This window comes from Phacochoerus africanus, chromosome 2 (genome assembly GCF_016906955.1).
Source record: "Phacochoerus africanus isolate WHEZ1 chromosome 2, ROS_Pafr_v1, whole genome shotgun sequence".
NCBI lineage: Eukaryota > Metazoa > Chordata > Mammalia > Artiodactyla > Suidae > Phacochoerus > Phacochoerus africanus.
In genome coordinates this window covers 181,727,023-181,748,216 of record NC_062545.1, presented here as the reverse complement: position 1 = coordinate 181,748,216, position 21,194 = coordinate 181,727,023, and the positions used below count along the sequence as shown (strand labels likewise).

General features: G+C 42.8%; 3 protein-coding genes across 4 annotated transcripts; 1 reads left to right on the top strand and 2 right to left on the bottom strand.

Moving 5' to 3' along the window:
• Positions 1-2,427: 2,427 nt before the first annotated feature.
• On the bottom strand, positions 2,428-4,426 carry MGAT2 (alpha-1,6-mannosyl-glycoprotein 2-beta-N-acetylglucosaminyltransferase). Its single transcript, XM_047767264.1, has one exon. It carries the CDS (start codon positions 3,865-3,867, stop codon positions 2,527-2,529), a length of 1,341 nt encoding a protein of 446 aa, XP_047623220.1. The 5' UTR covers positions 3,868-4,426; the 3' UTR covers positions 2,428-2,526.
• RPL36AL (ribosomal protein L36a like) lies at positions 4,392-5,699 on the top strand. Its single transcript, XM_047767265.1, has 2 exons — positions 4,392-4,541; positions 5,243-5,699. The coding sequence occupies exon 2, from the start codon at positions 5,274-5,276 to the stop codon at positions 5,592-5,594; it is 321 nt and encodes a 106-aa protein (XP_047623221.1). The 5' UTR covers positions 4,392-4,541; positions 5,243-5,273; the 3' UTR covers positions 5,595-5,699.
• Positions 5,700-9,454: 3,755 nt separating this feature from the next.
• LRR1 (leucine rich repeat protein 1) lies at positions 9,455-20,635 on the bottom strand. Of its 2 annotated transcripts, XM_047767262.1 has the most exons (4): positions 20,112-20,635; positions 16,216-16,314; positions 12,576-13,297; positions 9,455-9,725 (listed from the first exon to the last, which is right to left on the bottom strand). In XM_047767262.1, the coding sequence occupies exons 1-4, from the start codon at positions 20,322-20,324 to the stop codon at positions 9,485-9,487; spliced, it is 1,275 nt and encodes a 424-aa protein (XP_047623218.1). In that variant the 5' UTR covers positions 20,325-20,635; the 3' UTR covers positions 9,455-9,484. The 2 variants fall into 2 exon arrangements, with proteins under 2 accessions (XP_047623218.1, XP_047623219.1); XM_047767263.1 differs by lacking the exon at positions 16,216-16,314.
• Between the last annotated feature and the right edge of the window lie 559 nt (positions 20,636-21,194).

Here is a 21,194-nt window from a genome sequence, read left to right as displayed (position 1 = left end):
TGTGATTCCTCTGATGTTTATTTTTTCTAATGGAGAGATATACATCTAGTTTTAATACAGCCTGTTTATATTTATTTCTGTGTTGTTTTTGGCTTCTTTTACTTGCCATTACTTTAATAAAGTTCAAAATAAAGATTTCATTAAGTTGTGTCCTTCACAAAAAGTAATTCTCAAGAATGCAGTTAACTAGAAGCACACTAGAGCACATGTTGGGGGAGAAGAATCTCAAAACCATGTGTTTATTAAGTCTCACTAAACAGGATGCATTTATGCTTGTCATAGAGTCTGAGAGAAAAGAACTTTACTAACCAATATTAAATGATCCAAACAATACAGATACACTGAATGAACTTCACTATTTTTGCTCCAGTTGTGTATTTCATTCATAGGTAAGTCACCGTGTGTATGTTATAGTAAGTTATTTATATTTATTAATGACTTTTAAAACTAAATTTTAAAAGAATTTTTTGGAAGTTATTATTACAGTATGAAAACATCCCTTGGGTTTTTTTGTTTTTTGTTTTTTTTGTTTTTGTCTTTTTAGGAGGCTGGGGTCCAATCAGCTATAACTGCTGGCCTACACCACATCCACAGCAACACCAGATCTGAGCCGAGTTCTACAACCTTACACCTCAGCTCATGGCAACACCAGATCCTTAACTCACTGAGCGAGAACAGGGATCGAACCTGTGTCCTCATGGGTACTAGTGAGATTAGTTTCCGTTGACCATGACAGGAAAACATCCCTTGGTTTTATAGAATTGTATTTTCAAATTTTAGAACAGGACACTTAAAAAATCTGAGCATTTGCTCTAGCAGGAAAACTGTCTTAATTGTACTATTACATGAAAACAACCAAAAAAGCTAGTATTTTTGAGGCCAGAAGAAAATTCCAATGGATATTTTTCTCACAAAAATTTTTAGAACATTTAAGAAAATATAGAAAGGTTTGCAGTGCTCACCCCAATAAAAGCAATTCCAGGAGTTCCCACTGTGGTTCAGTGAGAATCCCACATAGTATCCGTGAGGATGCAGGTTTGATCCCTGGCCTTCCTCAGTGAGTTAAGGATCCAGAGTTGCTATGGCTGTGGTATAGGCCAGCAGGTGTAGCTCCGATTTGACCCCTAGCTGGGGAACTTCCATATGCCTCAGGTACAGCCTTTTTTTCAATCACAATATGAATCTTACTTCATTTGATGCAACAATTTTGAGATTGTCCCTTAGGTACATAATTTTCTGAGACTGAAATGACAATCTGTAATATCTACACAGAAATTAGTCTATACTTCCAGTTGAATACAATTAGATACTGCTAAGGGAAACATGTTCAATTTGGAGTAAATTTTAAGCCTGTTTCCTATTGTTTACTGTGTCTGTTCTTTTGAAAGGGAGTTCCCTTGTGGTGCAGCAGGTTAAAGATCCTGCTGTTGCTGTTGTATTGTCACTGCAGCTGCCTGGGTTGATCCCTGGCCAGGGAACTTCCACATACTGCAGGCATGGCCAAGAAAAAACACCAAAAAAAAGTATGAGTTCTGTTAAAGCTGGCACTAGAACATGTTTCACCTTGGCAGGACTGAACTTTGTATCATTTCTGGCTGTATTTTACTTACACAGCAGCTTTTTATTGCTCATTATCTATGCCTGGCTGATTTGAAAGCCAGTTTCTTCCAAAGGGAATGCACTATCAAGAGCTGGTATTTCAAACTCTGTTATACAATGTACAGATAAGATGTAATGCTAACTTTAAAACTTTTAGAATGTCTTTACTGGACTTTGGTTTATAGGTTTATTCTGCAAAATGATTAGGAACCTTTTTATGCAAAAATGAGTTTTATTTTGGCAGCACTAAAAAAAAAAAAAGAAACCACTGTATTTCTACATTGAGGTGAAAACAGTGTTTAAACTTTCTTATCAATCAAATACATTCCAAAAGAAAGTGTGTCCTATGAATGTTCCAAAGCACAGGCAAATCTTAACACAACAATACAAGAATCTGTAATACTGAAAGTGACTCTGCTCTGTCAGGGTGTTTAAAAAACATAACTTTCGAATTATAAAGCCGGTGAAGCAATCCTTTCCTAGTAACTGTTATCAAGAATGAAGCTGGGCTTGTTAATACTCTTAGCAATTTCATGGTAATACTTTTAACTGGTATGACAATTTTAAATAAACTTTGCTGTATGTAATATAAGTTTTGAAAGTGGAAAAGTGTACAAAGTTCCAGATAAAAAGATTAATAGATGCAATTTAAATAAAATTTCCCCTTTTACCGGTTAACAATGATTTCCTTCAGCAGACACACAAGAAACTTTAAAACCCAACTCACAAAGTGAAAACTTGTGTTTTAAATCTTAATCAGACAAGAGGAAAAGATTACTATATTTGGACAACTTTTATAAGAATTTTGTTGTTGTATTAAAGCAGAAACCAGTTCCTAAACTCTTTTATTCAATTGTATATCCTGTTTTGGACAAATATCAAAAATAGAAGACTGTCACCTTTTGCAATTGAGTATTTTTTTTTTTTTTACTGCAGTCTTCTATAACTCTTACAGAGTTCATGGTCCCTAATGTCTCCCCACCCTCCATTTTTCCTAGGTGGGGAAAGGGCTGCTGTCAATTTTTCACTGATAGTTAAAGTTTCGGGAAACATGTACTGTTTGTTACTATTTAAGAGTGACTCAATTTGGGCACTCTGTGTGGATGGTCTACAGGTTTTTTTGTGATGCATACCACAGTCTCCAGCATGAAAAATCCTAGGAACCTGAGGAACCAGCACTTTCCAAAATTTTGGAAGACAAGATACAGTCAAATATTGAAGTGTCCAGTCCCAGTTATAATCATCATAAGTACAGAAAGTGTCTGTGCACTCGATCAGCTTCTGATAGGCATCCCGGGTCAAGGCCAGACCCATATTGTGCTCCGTGGATTTCCACGTTTTCACATCTACCTTGTCAGCAACGTCATGGAAACTGCGAACGGTAGTATAGGTCCCCAGGGAGAGAACGTCACACTCAGGACACTCTTGCTGCTTTAATTTCCACATCTTTTTGAAGACATGGTAAAAGTCTGGGGCTACGTAGTGATCCTCCTCTAGGAAAAGTATGAGGCCAGCATAGTCTCGAAGGACTTTGACCCTCTCCCATACGAAATGCAGCTTCCACCACCAGTGGTGTTTGGTTTGGGAGAACTTGGCCTCTCTGTAATGGCCGAAGGAGTCGGGATATTCAGCATTAATGCATCCCATCTTCAAAGCTGCATTCTTCTCCAGGTCTCTAGGGCAATCTCTGGGGTCAGTACCCGGAAACTCGTTAGGGTACAACTGAATGCTGAAAGGAAAGAACACCTGCAGAACCGGACAGAAATCCACCCCAGCGATCAGCTGATTAATCTCAGTCGACCAGAAGTCATGGCTAAAGATGACGAGGACGTTGTCGATTCCCTGGGCTTTCCGAAGTGAGTCCAGGAGCAGTTTGAGGTATTCGGGCCGGTTGTGCACCTGGACTACCAGCACAAGCTCGCGGGGGACCCAGGAGCTGGCCTTATCCACATTCCTCAACGTCTGGTCAAAGTTCAGCTGGTACACTAGGGACCGGTACCGCAGCGTCAGGTTGTCCACCTCGGGCTGCGGGGCTGCCGCGACCAGCGGAGCCGCCGAATCGTTGGAGCCCCGGCGGATGCCCACGGATATGGCAGGATGGTCCCCGGCCCGGGCGCCCGCACCCCGCACGGGCTCGGCGTCCAGCAGCGGCGGGGCGAGGGCCTCATTCTTCCTTTGTCGCCCATTGCTGCTCCAGAGGACGAAGCCGCAGGCGGCCACCACGAGCGTCAAGATCAGCACCTTCCGCTTGTAGATGCGGAACCTCATGGTCTCCGGGGCTGGGAGCGCGGGCAGGCGCGTAAAGGAGCTAGCGGATCCCGCACGGAAAGGGCGGGCGGGCGGCGGCCGTGGCCTGCAGCGATCGGAATGGGCCTCCGCGGCTGCCCTCGCTAACTCATCCCTGGCCCCGGGGGTCCTGGGGCCCGAAGGCGCTCAGCTCCCCTGTGCCGCCCGGGCTCCACACATCCTCGCCTGGCAGCTGCAGCTCAGGCTGTCCCGCCGCTAGGAGCCGCGACTCAGCGTCGCCTCGGTCCTCTCCATCCGGCACGGGTCCGAGAAGCCCGCCGCGGCCCCACCGCACCCCGGCTCCGTTACCTGCGCTTCCAGCGGCCCTGCGTCCTCTGGGCTTTCATCCTTACGCTGGCACCGGACGTCCCGGACCGAGGGACGCAACCTCGTCCCACTCCCGCGGAGACTGTCCTGACAACCAGCAACTGGCCCGCGGAGCGCCGCGGCCCCCGGGCCCACACCCCTCCGGCCCGCCCATCGGGCAGTCGGTTGGAGCTTCCCCGACGCGTCGGGAGACGACCGGGCGTCGCTGCCCGCCTCCTATTGGGCCGCGGCGCTGTCGCTCAGGCTCAGTTCCTGCTTCCGTCCCGATCCTCCTTTTCCGGTGAGGCTAGAGCAGAGCGAGACCCGGAACGTGGACATCGGTTTTACTGGTAAGCTACACGCGGAGTGGTAGCGGTCTCGACTGGAGCCCCCCGGAGCTCAGGATCCCGGGGTGGCCGGGCGAGCCCTGGTAGGAGAAGGAGGGCGAGGCCCGCCGCCTTGGGGGGTTTCAAGAACGGGCTTCTCCCTTCCGGGAAGGGGCTCCCGCATGGCGGCTGCCGGGCCGGGAGGCACTTGTTAAGGACACGTCAGCCTTCGGGGCCGCTGAAGGGAGACCGTGTTTCGGAGGGAGAAGTCAAACCACGTTGCTGCGATCCTCGGAGAAGGGCCGGGCTCGGCCTTGGCACCAGCTACACCGCACCCGGAGCCAGACTGGCTCTCGCGCTCACTCTCCCACTCTCCCGAAGAAGAGTAGATTATCACACGACCACGCTTTAGTTGTTGGGTAACCACGGTAAATTAAGGACCAAAGGAACCCACTTTGGGACTTAGAGTCAGTAGGGGGACCTGACTGTATAGGGCATCCTATGCTGCTGCTCTGGCCCTTTTTTAGTGAGCCTCATTTTATCACTGCTCCGATGATTAGCCTTCTAAAGAGTTGTGCACATATATATATTTATTCGTGTGGAAAATGCGTATTTGGTGCATTTATACGTTAATGATTTCTGTAATGTTACTATTTCCATATTTACAAAACTTAAAATTTAAAATGTTTAACGTCTGTTGCTGTATTTTAAATATTTTACCACAGTATTCATCGTGAAAACACCCCTGTTGCTAAGATGGTCAACGTACCTAAAACCCGAAGGACTTTCTGTAAGAAGTGTGGAAAACATCAGCCTCACAAAGTGACCCAGTATAAGAAGGGCAAGGATTCCCTCTATGCCCAGGGAAAGAGGCGCTATGATCGGAAACAGAGTGGCTATGGCGGGCAAACAAAGCCAATTTTCCGGAAGAAGGCTAAAACCACAAAGAAGATTGTGCTGAGGCTTGAATGTGTTGAGCCCAACTGCAGATCCAAGAGGATGCTGGCAATTAAGAGATGCAAGCATTTTGAACTTGGAGGAGATAAGAAGAGAAAGGGCCAAGTGATCCAGTTCTAAGCCTTGAGAATTTTTCTCATTCTATATTTGAGAGGAAGGTGTTGAAGCCATAGGGGGAAAAAGAATGCCTGTATGAGAATAAATACAGTGATATCCTTACTGAAATCTTTTGTATTTTTAAAATATAAATAGGATCTTGTGCTTATTTTGGTTCTAAATTAAGGAAGTTAGAGAATTAAGGTTCATTTCAAATTCTCATTTAAATTTAGTTCCATAAGACTTGGAATGTTGATTTATATGTAAAGATAGGAGTCCCACCTCAAATTTTATAACTAGGTTATGGAGATAAATCATAAGGCAGGGAAAAAACTAATACTTTTCACGTCAGTTTCATATCTGTTGGGTGAGTAAATGATTATGATTGAGCTGCTGGGGAAAGTCTCAATCAGATTTTGAAAAAAGTACATGGAAAAGATAAGGTAGGCCTGTGTATAGCAGACTGGGTGGAGTAGAGGATCCAAGTTGAAGGGGTAAAAATAGCTGACTTTTTGCAAGGGTATGGTCCAGTAGGGCATACTAGCCACATATAGCTATTTACATTAAAAATGCAGTTTCTGGAGTTCCCGTCGTGGCGCAGTGGTTAACGAATCCGACTAGGAACCATGAGGTTGCAGGTTCGGTCCCTGCCCTTGCTCAGTGGGTTAAGGATCCGGCGTTGTCGTGAGCTGTGGTGTAGGTTGCAGACGCGGCTCGGATCCTGCGTTGCTGTGGCTCTGGTGTAGGCCGGTGGCTACAGCTCCGATTCAACCGCTAGCCTGGGAATCTCCATATGCCACGGGAGCGGCCCAAGAAATAGCAACAACAACAACAACAAAAAAGACAAAAGACAAAAAAAAAATGTAGTTTCTCAGTTATACTAGCTGCATGTGGTTAGTGACCACCCCATTGGACAGCAGAGACGTACAATGTTACCATAGGTTTTTCTAGACAACCTTTTCTTAGACCTTGGTTTTTTTTTAGCCCTCACCCCACCCCAAAGCATATGGAGGTTCCCAGGTGAGGGGTCCAACGGGAGCTGTGGCTGCTAGCCTACATCACAGTCACTCAGGATCCTGTATTCCCAGGGGAAAAGGCGCTATGATCAGAAACAGAGTGGCTATGTCTGTAACCTACACCACAGCTCTGAGCAATTCTGGATCCTTAACCCACAGAGGGAGGCCAGGGATCAAACCTGCATCCTCCTGGATACTAGTAGGGTTCATTACCACTGAGCCACCACAGGAACTCCCATAGACCTTGGTCTTGAATGTAAAGCAGGAGTTGAAAATTGACTTGTAATTACAAAAAGTTCTGAAGCAAGTGAAAAAAATGGAGTCCATAACAACATGAATTCCATCCTTTGAACTTTTCAGAACATACCCTGGGAGGTACTCAAATGTTAAACCCTGACTGTTGGGAGTGTTGAAGAGGTAAGAAGTTAACTGAAAACAGAATGGAAGGTTAAACTCAAGTGAGCCTAGTAATCACCTATGGAAGGCAAGAAAGAAAAATAAATTGAGTATTAAGTGAAAAACTGAGAAAGGGAAATGAGCTATGAGAAGAGGACAAGTTCTCTTATTTCTGTATATGAATTTTAAGTTGGCTAAGGAACTTGGGGATGGCTTCTAGATGAGCAAGAATGCAAAGGGCTAGGGTGTAGGAATAACTTGATTAACACTCATTCCCAAAGTAGGCTATTAACATCTGCCTTTATTGATGAAGAAATAGTCTTACTACAGGAACATATGAAAATCAGGTGTGTGCTAATTTACTCTTAAATATACCATAAAACCATTTTGAAAAGGACAACATTTTAATATGGGCATTTTATAATATTTATGGGCAATATCTCATCAGTTTATGGGTTTAGAAAATCCTAGGAAGTTCCCGCCCTGGCACACTGGGTTAAGAATCTGACTGCAGCGGCTCTGGCAGCTGCGGAGGCAAGGGTTCAATCAATAGCCTGCCCAACGCAGTGGGTTAAAGGATCCATCATTACCAGAACTGCAGTGTAGGTCCCAGCCCAGCTTTGGCTAGCATTCAGTCCCTGGCCCAGGAAACTTGTATATGCTGCAGGTGCTGCCATAAAAATAAAAAAAACTTTAAGATACTTCACTCATTTACAGAATTGCTGATTTTCAAAGCCAGAAGTGAGTCAACTAGAAGGCAGTATAAGGCCTGGGCTTAAAATCTCTGATCTGGGTTAATGGAGAGGATTTTCTCCAATTACTTTTAATCTTTCCTTTGTTGCCCGAAACCAGTTTTGACACTACTGCAATTATCTAGGAGGGAGGCTGATTTGAAGAACAGTGATAATAAGAATGGAACAGTTCTGCTTTCATTATTCACGATTCTTTCAAGTTGGTTCCTTTTATTTATTTTTATTTTTTTGTCTTTTTTTTGCCTTTTCTAGGGCCGCTCCCTCGGCATATGGAGGTTCCCAGGCTAGGGGTCTAATCCGAGCTGTAGCCAATGGCCTACGCCAGAGCCACAGCAACTTGGGATCCGAGCCATGTCTGTGACCTACACCGCAGCTCAAGGCAATGCTGGATCCTTAACCCACTGAGCAAGGTCAGGGATCAAACCTGCAACCTCATGGTTCCTAGTCAGATTCGTTAGCCACTGTACCACGACGGGAACTCCTCCCTTCCAATTTTTTTTTAGGCTTTTATTTTTTCTATTAGAGTTGATTTACATTATTCTGTAGGTTCCTTTTATATACTTCTGCCCTAGTTCAAATTCTCATCATCCTTTAGCTGGTACACTGCCATTAATTTTTTCATTGAAATTTAATATTACGTGACTAAAATAATAAAAAAAGAGCCCTTTACAGAATACAGAACAGAGTTAAAAGTAGCAACTTCCTGCTACCCCAAACCTTGTTCTAACCCTAAAAATTAAAAAACTTAGAAATTACAACAAAGATTACATGATTAATATAAAACCTGTAGAAACAAGTCTGTCCAAAGCAATTCCTAACATATGTTTGGTGAATATACTATTCCATATAAGCAATAATATATCTGAAAAACACAGAAGTGCTTAAAAACTTAAATGTAGTTGCGTATCAAATTTTCACTATAGACTATGATAATACAAGTTTTATTTTCTGCATACAGAAACTCAATTTCTTTAATCAAAATGCAAGAAGAAAGTTGATAAGAAAATTCTCTGACCAGAGTAGTTGGGATCAATATCTGTTTAACATTAAAAGATAACTCCACAACTCATTGGCGTTCCTGTCGTGGCTCAGTGGTTAGCGAATCTGACTAGGAACCATGAGGTGGTAGGTTTGATCCATGGCTTTGCTCAGTGAGTTAAGGCTCCAGCGTTGCTGTGAGCTGTGGTGCAGGTCACAGACGCGACTCAGATCCCAAGTTGCTGTGGCGTAGGCCATTGGCTACAGCTCCGATTAGACCCCTAGCCTGGGAACCTCCATATGCCTTGGGTGTGGCCCTAGAAAAAGACAAAAGATACTCCCACAACTCATTCTGGAAACACCAGGCTGAAATCAACACAAGTGCAATAAACTGATAAAAGTCAAATTACAGGAGTTTCCTAGGGGCACATCAGGTTAAGGGAGCTGGGTTTGTCATTGTATTGGCTCAGGTTGCTGCTGTAGCGTGGGTTCGATTCCTGGCCTGGGAACTTCCACATGCCACAGGCTTTGCCAAAACAAACCCTCCCCCCAAATTAATGCCATAATAAAGTTAAATAGGTTTTAATGAAATTAAGATTTTACACTCAAATGATCACAAATAGACTAATACACATTCTTCCCCTCAAGCAAGTATATAAAAAGAAAAAAAAAACCAACCTCACAAAAAGTATCTTTTCTCCAATTTGACATTTAAACCATAAATGAGTCCCGAACTAGTCTGTAAACTGAGTTTCTTTTATGGTATCACTTATTACTTTAACATATCACAGGAGTTTACATAACAGGCTAGAGAACAGAAGTATGAGATAACAGGTGCTTCGGTGCCACCCATATTATCCACTAAGACCACTGTGTGAGCAACAGAGTGTAGATTCATGGTAGTAGTTCCTTGAATAAAACAGCTTAGACAGAATTTTCCACAGACACAGGTTTTTGCAGTATCCAAATCTTGGCAAAGATGGAAAGGGATGATATGAGAGCCGTATGGAATCCTATTGGAAAAAAATATTTTAAAACTATTTTTTAATATGTTACCAGATTCAGAACTTAATGTGTAAGGTCATGAATTATTGTACACTAAATTATAATCATGGAAAAATAAAATTACTAATTAACTCAGTTTATTTTTTTCCAAACTGGTATGAATGGGAAAAAATACACTACATAATAGCATATAACATAATGCAAATCTAAGAGGACCTCTACTATTCCATAAAATATCTTTTAGCACTAACACTTAATAGCATAACCCACAGAATACAATGAAAGAGTCATCTATCCTTTACAGTGATATTGTATGACCACTGTAACATAATTTAAACGTATGGCTCCATCATACAATTCTTATAATGCTAATGAGAGAATTACTCAGTTCTAAAGGTGAAGAAAGATTTATTTAAATGAATCCATTTACTCTCCTAGGTATCAAGTGTTCAAAAGGGAATTTCAAACTGTGTGAAACAAATTTAAAATATATGTTGTTTGGGTCATTGGTTTTACTTTACATGCCAAGTGCCAAGAAAGCCTCGTAACCTTGCTTAAATCATTCACTCTCTTGCTTGAAACTTCAGTGGCACCCAATGCAATTAAAATCAAATCAAATTACTTTTTGCCCTCATCTACAAGATGCTGAGAGACAGTCTCTAGATTGCCTGCCTACTGTCCAGCTTGCTCCTCCACCCTCAACACAACCATACCCCAGTCACATTGTATTACCCCCACCACTCTTTTCTTTTTTGTTTCTCTAGTACCTAGGCTGACACATAATAGATATTCAGATCTTTTTCAAACAAATAAATAAAACCTACTATTTTAACTTAAACTGGAGTTTAAAACCCTGTTAGAAAGGACTGAAAAGATATACATCAAATCAAAAATAGTGCCTTACTTTTCACAAGGGATTTGGGCTTAGACTTGTTTGCAACTTTTTTTCACATGTACTAATTTGTTGCTTATATAAGTAACAAAGTTAAAAAAAAACTGTACTAGGAAGTGTCTACCATATGTTTACATTTCAGGCTATTAGTTACAGTCTAAGGATACAGGAAACAATTAAACACTGAACTTTCCTAGCTAAGATAATTTTAAATTCCACATATTTTTCTAACAGGCTATAACTGTTTGCAACTAGTAGATAAGGACAAATTATCAAAAACTAGGTTAACAGGTGCTGTTTTCATCACTTTGGATCTATATTCTTTTTAAAACTATGGAGCTGAAAACATGCAACATTATACTTTAGTTAAGATTAGAGTCAGGAGTTCCCACTGTGGCTCAGTGGTAAGGAACCTGACTAGTATCCATGAGGGTGTGGGTTCGATTGCTAGCCTCACTCAGTGGGAGGATCTGGCATTGCCATGAGCTGTGGTGTAGGTCAGAGACATGTCTCAGATCCTGCTGCGGCTGTGGCATAGGCTGGCAGCTATAGCTACGATTTGATCCCTAGCCCAGGAATTTCCATATGTCACCAGGTACGGCCCTAAAAAGACTAAAAAAAGAAAAGAAAAAAAAACCCTCACATCTCTAACACGTCCCTAGGTGATGTTGATGCTGGTCAGGGGAACAGAGTCTGAGAAACAATGTCATTCATTCATTCATATGAGTTTTTTTTTTTCTTTTCTTTTTAGGGCTGCACTCATGGCATATGGGAGTTCCCAGGCTAGGGGCCAAATCGGAGCTACAGCTGCTTGCCTACACTGCAGCCACAGCAATGTGGGATCTGAATCGCATCTGCGACTTACACCACAGCTCACAGCAATGCTGGATCCTCAACCCACTGATCGAGGCCAGGGATTGAACCTGTGTCCCCATGGATACCAGCTGGGTTCGTTAACTGCTGAGCCACAATGGGTACTCCCACTCATGTGTTTGTTAAATGACTAACATACTGCAGGTATGGGGGATAGACACATTTTGGACCCTAGTGAAATAGTGGAGAAAAAAGACCAAGTCCAGGAGTTCCTGCTGTGGCTCAGTGGGTTAAGAACCTGATATTGTCTCTGTGAGGATGTGCGTTCGATCCCTGGCCTCCCTCAGTGTGTTAGTTAAGGATGTGGGATTGCGAAAAGCTGTGAATTTTGCAGATGCAGCTTAGATCTGGTGTTGCAGTGGCTATGGCAGAGGCCTCAGCTGTAGCTCTGATTCGACTCCTGGCCTGGGAACTTCCATATGCCACAGATACAGCTATAAAAAGAAAAAAAAAAAAAAAAAAGACCAAGTCCATGCCTTCATGGATCTTATATTCTAGAAAATTTGATAGAAAAGAAACAAATGTTAAAAAAAATATATCATTCCAGGGAGTTCCCATCATGGCTCAGTGGAAACGAATCTATCATCCATGAGGATGCAGGTTCAATCCCTGGCCTTGCTCAGAGGGTTAAGGATTTGGTGTTGCCGTGAGTGCTATGTAGGTCGAAGATGTGGCTCGGATCTGGCATTAGGCCAGAGGCTGCAGATCTGATTCGATCCCTATCCTCAGAACCTTCATATGCTCCAGGTGCACCCTAATGTGTGTGTGTGTGTGTGTATATATATATATATATATATATATATATATATATATATATATATATACAGTCCAGGTTAAAACCTATGACAAAAAAAAAAAAAAAGTCAAGTCCTATAAGGGGGTCAGGGATAAAACTCTAGATAGGGTAGTGAGGAAAGCCAGGTGCCACTCTGGGCAGAGAACTGAATTAAGAAAAGTGAGCTTAGGAGGAAAAGTATTGCAAGCAGAGGTAAGGAAAAGCAAGAAGGCCAATGGAGCAAATCATCAGATTGTGCTCTGTTAAAGACTTTGTTACTCTGAGGATGATAATACCAGGATGCTATCAAAATCTTACCTATTATATAAAATCGTTCGTGCGGAAGATTCCAATAAAGTTAATGGCACTTGCAGCTTTATAACTGGAAGGACTTTTGGTGGTTCAAAAGTATTTCCAAAAAGATCCAAGTACTCAAGAGATAAATTTTTAAATTCACTAGGCAAAAATGGAAGCTTATTTCGAGCTGCAGACAAAAAACGCAGGCTTTTCAGTTGTCCCATCTTGAAAGGAAGTCGAATCAATTCATTATCATCAAGTTTTAAATCTGTAAGTTCTCGGAATTGGCAAAACTGCACGGGGAGTGCCTTAATTTTGTTCTTGCTGAGATCCAAACTCCGAAGTGACTTCTGCAGTGTAGACTGACACAAGGCAACACTAAACGTCTCCAAGTGATTGTCATTCAGGTTAAGATCTTGAAGGTGTATGAGGTCTCCAATTGTAGCTGGAAGCTTTTTTATATGGTTATGACTCAAGTCTAATTTTTTAAGGTTTTTTAAGCAAAGCATACGCATATCAACTCGGACAAGCCCACAATAAGAAGTCTGAAGGTGTTCCAAAGAATATGGGAAATTCTTGCTTAGAGGATAGTCCTTTTTGGATGTGATAACCATTTTAGTTTTAAATTTTTCAAATTCTGAAGTCTTCACTGGTGTGAGGGTTGAAAGCGGCACTGCAACATCACAGCCTCTATGAGCCAGTCTCACAGCTGACAGGAAACCCTTTAAGCTGCTGGAATTGGCCTGAATACATAAAAACAAGTTGCACAATTATAAATTCCACTTTATGTTATGTATCTATTTATTGGCCGAGCCCTCAGCATGTGTAACCCACTGCGCCACAGGGGAACTCCTAAAATCCATTTTAGATAACACATGCATGCTAATTCATCCTAAATAAAATCTGTAAAGTTAAACATACAAGCGATGCAATCATTTATTGAAAATAGCTGCGAACTTTTTTTTTAGTATTCTGTTTTCACTACATTTCAATATAGATACCAAAAACTTTAACTTTCTGAAAAAAAATTATGTTGCAAGACATAGTCTAAATAAAACTGTTGAAAGGGGAATCATATGAGTATAAAATTAAATGGGAAAGCACGAAAAGATTCCAGTTAAGATTTGGGTTTAAGATGAACCAACTCAAATCTCCAGTGTCTCTGAGATAGGCTGAGGTAGAGCTGTGCACTGCAAAACCCTCAAGGGGGCCGTTCACAAAGACTAGAGTCTGAGAAAAAGCAATGACCCTGTTAAACGTAGGGCCAAATAACACTCACTGCCAAAGTACTAGAAAATATCAAAAGCAAGAGACTGCTTCCAGGTTGATAGAAAAATCACTAATAAAGTGGTGAGTGAATTATGCCATCAATAAAATAACTAATACTTGGAGTTTCCTTTGTGGCTCAGGGGGTTAAGGATCCAGCACTGCTGCAAGCTGCAGTGTAGGTGACAGATGAGGCTCAGATCCTGTGTTGCTGTTGCCGTGGCACAGGCTTGCAGCTGCAGCTCTGATTCCACCCTTAGCCTGGGAACTTCCATATCCTGCAATTGTGGCCATAAAAAGGAAAAGAAATAACTAAAGCTTGTAAGATATTTTAGAAGTTCATCTATGTGTGAAGGACTAGTAAACTTTCAGCAAGTTTGGGAAATGAAGTATGTGATCCTGTTTGGTAGCAATGTGGAGCTTTGCAGAAGAGTAAAGCAATAGAAATGTAGTATGGGAGTTCCCGTCGTGGCGCAGTGGTTAACGAATCTGACTAGGAACCATGAGGTTGCAGGTTCGGTCCCTGGCCTTGCTCAGTGGGTTAACGATCCGGCGTTGCCATGAGCTGTGGTGTAGGTTGCAGACACGGCTCGGATCCCGCGTTGCTGTGGCTCTGGCATAGGCCGGTGGCTACAGCTCCGATTCAACCCCTAGCCTGGGAACCTCCATATGCGGCGGGAGCGGCCCAAGAAATAGCAACAACAACAACAACAACAATAAAACAAGACAAAAAAAAAAGAAAGAAATATAGTATGGAGACAGACTACAGATGAGCTTGATGCCAAGGTAAGGAGGACAGAATGACCAGGATATGGGAAATCAATGAAGAATTTTGAGATGAAAATTACGTGACAAGAGCTAAATATTATTTTGACAGTAGTACATACACACACAAAAGAGGAGTGAGGAAAGTCTGGTTACCTGGGTGAAACAGGTCCAGCAGAGGGTATAGGTTTGCAGACTTGGGAGTTACACATATTAAATGCTGATGAACTATGGGAACAGAGAGCAGGTACGGAAGAGAACAGGCAGAGTGGGGGTGGTGGTGGGGGGGTGGAAGCCTTCATTTTGAGGATAGACAAAAGGATGCCAGAGACAAAGGAAAGGCTGAGAAAATGGAAGGTAAGCCAGTAGAGTGCTATATCCCAGATGGCAAGAAAGGAAAGTTTTTGGGAGTTTCTGCTGCAGCAGGTCCAGCATTGCTACAGCTATGGCATAGGTTGCAGCTACAGCTTGGATTCGATCCCTGGCCCAGGAACTTTGATATGCTGTGCATGAGGAAAAAATAAAAAAATAAGGTTTTATTATTATGAAGACAGTGGTCACCAGTGTCAAATTCTATACAGCTCGAAAAGGATAAGAAATGTCAATATGACTGGCAAACAGGAAGATCACTGAGTTTTGAGGCTTTTCAATACATCAGTGAAAGTTGAGGTCAAAAGAGATAGTAATAAAGTGGAAGCAGGAGATTTAGACTTGACTTTCCAGAAATCCGTCTAGTCTATGTTTTTCATTGGTAAGACCTCTCAGTTTGTTTTTATTTTTTATTTTTAGGGCCACAATCTTGGCATATGGAAGTTCCCAGGCTAGGTGTTGAATCGGAGCTGCAGTTGTCAGGCTACACCAAAGCTCACAGCAACACCGGAGCCTTTAACCCACTGATGGAGGCCAGGGATCAAAACTGTATCCTCATGGATACTAATCAGGTTCGTTAGTGCTGAGCCACAACAAGAACTCCTCTGTTTTTAGATAGAAGGAGTTAGTGGAAGCATAGGCTGAATACCAAGAGAAAATGAAAAAAAACATTAACAGGAGAATATATGACAAGACAACTCCATTCAATACAAACATCTTAAAAAGTTATTAAATTTCTAATGTTTGCAAAGTGCTTGGCTTGGGGTTAGGGATAATCCACGTTGAACAAGACACTGTTCCTGCCCTCTGGGAAAGGGGAGAGAAAAAAGTGAGATCAGGCAAACAAGAAAGCAGTTTTTTATTCTAATGGTTTATGCATTTAAATAAAATATCCCCAAAGTGGTTCTAATTGCATTTAATCCTTTTTTTTTATACCGAATCACTGTAACCTGTGATTTAGATGGCAGATGTAGACCTATGCCACCTGCCTTATAGAGTTCTGTGTAAGAACAGCCTGAGGCTCCATCTTGGGCACAGAAGAAAACCTAGTTTTCCTTCCTGTCCTAGTCAACTTTTCTGAGACCGACTCTACAATTTTGGAGCCATTTAAGTCTGCCTGGGAAGCTGCCAGTCACTTCTTCAAACATACCTGCAAGTGTACATCCCTATTCAGCTATGTGGGATATCAGGATCCTAAAAGCCTCTTCTTTAAAGAAAATGCAGCCAATCAACTTAACCATTAATGTTATTAATACCATACCTTACTTAGACAGATATCCACAGGAGGCTCCTTTAACCGAACAGTGGCCTTCCCCTCATCCACAAATTTGGTGAAGAATTGCTCAATATTCTCCTTTAGCTGCTTACAATCAATGGGAAAAAAGGACAAAACCAGGTACTGTTATTTAATATTTATTACAACTTGAATGTGCTAGTCACTTTGCCAGGCTTTGGTTTAGCTTTTAGTCCTTAAGCCTGAGAATTTTAAGATTTAAATTGTTTTTTGTTTGTTTGTTTTTGGCATTTCTACTCTTTATTTAGCTTCTGGTAAGACATTATTGTTCTATCCGTCCAGTACCTTTTTATTCTTATGAGAACAGAATCCTGTGTTTGAATGTTTCTTTTCTCCTATTCTAACCATGTGACTATAGTAAGAGTTGCCAATAGTAGCTACTTTCCTCCTTAACTTTAGTCCATCAGTCTAAGGTGGTCATGCCTCCCACAAAATTATAAACTCCATGAAAGCAGGAATCTTGTTTCCTGTGTTCATTATTATATCCCAGGAGCCAGAACAGTAACCGACATGTAATAGTTACTCAAAAATTGTTAAGGACTGGTGTTGCTTGTTTTTTTTTTTTTTCTTTTTTGGATGCCCTGTGGCACGTGGAGTTCCCAGGCCAGAGATCAGATCCAAGCTACAGCTGTGACCTATGTCATAGCCACAACACTGCCAGATCCCTTAACCCACTGTTCTGGGCCAGGGAACAAACCTGTGTCCTCGTGCTGCAGAGATGCCACTGATCCTGTTGCACCACTCCTTGCTTCTGCTTTAGATTTCAATTCAACAACTATTTATTGAGACACCACTATGTACCAGGATCTGCGACAGGGAGCTTGGGACAATAATAGTAAATAAGACCAGCATGATAATTACACTACTTAAGTTGCCAATCTAATGAGAAGTAGTTATTAAACAAGTAATTATAAGCATAACAAATATGAAGATAGGGGAAGTGCAGGCTGCTATAAGACCTTATATAGCAAAGGAATCTGGTCTGGTATGAAAGTGACCTTAAAGGTTAGAAGTGAAGGACTAGAAGATAATAGGCAAGTGAAGATATTGAGAGAAGAGAGAGGGGATAGCATACCAGTAAGATGGAATGATGTGTGCAAAGTGCTGAAAGTAAAAGAGTCCGGCAACTGTGAGGAGCTAAAAAACTTTCTGCATGCCTGAAAGATGCAGTGAAAAGAGGCAAGCGACCCTGGAGGGGTAAACAGATTAGATGGTGACAGATTCCATAAAACATGTTAAGAATTTTGGATTTTAGGGAGTTCCCATTGTGGCTCAGCTAGTAACAAACCCTACTAGTATCCATGAGGATTCAGGTTCAATCCCTGGCCTTGCCCAGTGAGTTAGGGATCCAGCATTGCTGTGAACTGTGGTGTAGGTCACAGACGCAGCTTGGATCTGGTGCTGCTGTGGCTGTGGTGTAGGCCAGCGGCCACAGCTTTGATTAGACCCCTAGCCTGGAAATCTCCATATGCCACGGGAGCAGCCCTAGAAAAGGCAAAAAGACAAAAAAAAAAAAAAAGAATCCAACTGCAGTGGCTCCAATTGCTGAGGAGGTAGGAGTTTGACCTTGGCCCCATGCACTGGGTTAAAAGATCAGGCATTAAAAAAAAAAAAAGATCAGGCATTGCTGGGGCTGTGGCTCAGATTCAATCACTGGCCCAGGAACTTCCATATGTTGTGGGTGTGGCCATAGAATAAATGTGTTTTAAAAATTTTTAAATTTAAAAAAAAATTTGGATTTTATCCTAAGAACATGATATTCACTGAATGACTTTAAGCTAGGAATATGGTAGATCTATATTTTGAAAAGTTCCCTTTAACTACCGTTTAAGAATGAACTTTGGGAGAGGGGAGAGTGAGATGGAAAAAAGACAGTGGTAGAGGTAGAGAGATCCTTTAAGAAACTAGCCAGGCAAGGGGCCAGGGTGATTTAGATTACAGCTGGGATGGAAGGAGGTATATGAAAATATGAAATCCACCTAGGAATAGAATTGAAAGAATTCAATAATATATTGAATGTAGGGTGGAAAAGGCTGTAAGTTTCCTGAGTGGAGCAAAATACTACTTAAAGAGTTTCTGAACACTGTCAGAAAAGCAGGTTTAGGGGTGGCAAGAAAATTTAATTTGGGGATATTTTGAGTTTGAAATACTGAAACGCATCCAAGTGAAGAGTAGGTAGATGGCTCAAGTTGGAAGTTAAGGGAGAAGACTAGCTAAAGATACAAATTTGGAAATCACATTCAGATGGATGACAGCTGAAGTTATGGGACAGAAAAGCAGTCAGTTTAAGAGCCCCAAGGCACTTCCACATTCAGCACTAATACCTACTTACTTCAAGGACGAGGACCAAATCGCCCTAATTCAATCAAGAGATGTTGACTTGATCCTACTATGTCCCAAGTCCTGTGGTACCGTCTCTTCCATAAAAGTATCTCAAGGCCTTTAATCACAATTCATCTCATTTCTGATATTATACCACTCTGCTACTACATTTACTGCAGCACTTATAGCCCACCACTGTAAGCGATAATTTATTTCTCCCTCCTTAGTCTTGGAAAAACACTGACTAAATCAGGTTTATTTCCCACAGTATCTAGAACTGCACCCTACACATAGCAAGCAGTTTACAATAAAATTTTGATTAAAATTTCCACCTACTGACATAGTTTTAAGAGAGGGACCATTACAGACTCTTAAAATAGGCAGTACCTGAGCTGGGCATGAAAAGATAGATTTTAAAGTAGACAACAGGGAGAAAAGGGAGATTCAATTCTGGTTATGAATCTACTTCTGTTACCTAAGAGATTCCTAATTTATAATATATTGAGTGACATGTGGAGCTCCTCTGTGGCTCAACAGGTTAAGAATTCGGTATTGTTACTGCTGTAGCTCAGGTCCGATCCCTGACCCAGAAATTTCCACATGCCATGGGCACAGACAACAACAACAAAAATGCTGATTTCTAAAGTCCTTGCAAGTGAGAAAAATTATATGAATTGATTCCATGAATGGGGGGAACTATTTAGACTTTCACCTACTTACATCAAACATTACGGTAGTTCTAAATGAAATATCCCCGTTCCTCCACTAAGTATTCACTGTGAAATGCAACACTGTAAGGGAAATAATCCCAGAAACTATAAAATCCAGTCAAGTGTCAGATGCAAGGGTGAGTGATAAAATGTCCCCTCAATTTCATTACAGTATGCAGAAGTGTATTCTAGTCATTTTCACAAGATAACGAGCCTGGGAATCAAGGTAAAAGAATTCTATAAAACGTGCTTTAGAAAGCCTATTTCAACTTCCAACTTCTTCTAAAGAGTTTACTACTGCTATGTACATACGAAAAACCCCGATGCAAGATGCAACCTAGGCATTACTGCTTTATTACTGTGCTAATTTGGTCTAGAACTTAGATACATCATCCCACAAAGCGCTCAAACAAACAAACCAAACTAGAGAAAAGACTGGGAGAAAGAGAATCTACTGAACCAAAGTGCAGCCATTTTACTAATCCCCCAAACTGGACTGATACTTCATCACGTATAGCTTCGTTTCACGCAGGCTGAAATTTCAAAGGCTTTAAAGGGGCAGCGTTGTCATCTACTACTAAGCAGCAAGGCTGTCAATCGAAGTCGCAGAAACGAGCAAGAAAAATCATGAGAACGTGCACTTTCAAAATCTTCCCTCCTTCAGGTCCTTAGGGAGAAGCTCAGGACCCGGGGTCCGGGCGGTGGTGGTGCGAGCTCAGGGACAGGGCGCTAAGGAACCCCCAAGACGAAGCCCAACCTAGGGAACGGTGGGGTGCTCAGGACAAGAGCGCCCGGGTGCCTACCCTGGCACAGCCTGCCCGCCCCACGCACCTCATAGCGGGTCCCGCGCTTGTCCTTCAGGGTGGAAATGAACAGGCAGGCGGGGTGCGGGCCGCCTCGCTCGCCCCCCGCCCGGGGCCGCGGCTGAGTCCTGGGCGCCTGCTGACAGAGGCTCAACACGGCTCGAACTCCCTTGCCACGGTTCCTCAGCCCCAAGGCCGGCAAGTGCCGACTGATCACCTCTACTTCGCAATACAGCTTCATTTAGCCCAAGCTCCCGCCACCAACTCCCCCTTCTCTGCTTTGAAACTTCCCCCTTCCCGCCGGGCCGCGCCGCCGCCGGGGTCCTCGAGCGCGCGGCTGTCCGGCAATCTGCCTTCTTAATTGTGTGCCAAGGTCTCGGGTTTTCTTCGTGCGGCGTCTTTCGCGAGTCCTGCGAGGGGCAGATGGCGTCCCCTCTCCCTTGCATGCACTGTGACTGCGGCTCGCGGAGCCCGGAAAGGGATCGCCTGAGGGTTCAGGCCTCCTGAAACCGGCGATCGGCCGGGGCACCGCGTCCTTTCTCGGGAGCGCGCTCGCTGACGGCCGCAAGTGTTATTGTCTGGGCGGAGTCCTAGTTTCTGCTGTTGACACTTAACATGCTTCCGCTGCACGTGGGACTCGAGTTTCCGAGAAAAGTCAGCTGTGGGTCTTTTGGGGGGTGGGGGAGTCTTTTTTATCTATGCAGCATCTACGCTTGGAATGCGGCGAGATGCCCAATGCTAGGCAAGAAGTGGCACTCCCCGGCGCTGAAGGGCTGATGTTTTGGGGGGATTTTGGTTTTTTTGTTTGTTTGTTCGTTTTTGGTGCTCCGGAGGGACACCTGCCACGTCAGAAGGGGTATGACAATATTTGACTTGGCTTCTGTTGAACAAATTTTCTCTTTGCAACTCCTAGTGGGTTGGATGGAGTGACTGGCTTAACTGCATCTGAGACTTGGAAAGACTATCCAGACCCCATACGCACACTCTTCGGACTCCTTATTCCATTTGTTAGGAAGGGCCAGGCTCTGGGTGGGGCGAGGGAGGCCATCACTCTTAGGGTCGTTGTAGTCTTGCGCCCCGCCCCCTTAAGTTTTGCATGCTCACCTAACCC

What these genes read in the sequence shown, in the direction of transcription:
- MGAT2 (XM_047767264.1), bottom strand. Translation starts at nt 3,867, where the DNA reads ATGAGGTTCCGCATCTACAAGCGGAAGGTGCTGATCTTGACGCTCGTG.
- LRR1 (XM_047767262.1), bottom strand. Translation starts at nt 20,324, where the DNA reads ATGAAGCTGTATTGCGAAGTAGAGGTGATCAGTCGGCACTTGCCGGCC. An exon ending in AGCGCGGGACCCGCTATGAG is followed by an intron (nt 16,315 to 20,111) that starts GTGCGTGGGGCG and finishes GATTGTAAGCAG; the next exon opens with CTAAAGGAGAATATTGAGCA. An exon ending in TGGATATCTGTCTAAGTAAG is followed by an intron (nt 13,298 to 16,215) that starts GTATGGTATTAA and finishes TTATGTATTCAG; the next exon opens with GCCAATTCCAGCAGCTTAAA.
- RPL36AL (XM_047767265.1), top strand. Translation starts at nt 5,274, where the DNA reads ATGGTCAACGTACCTAAAACCCGAAGGACTTTCTGTAAGAAGTGTGGA.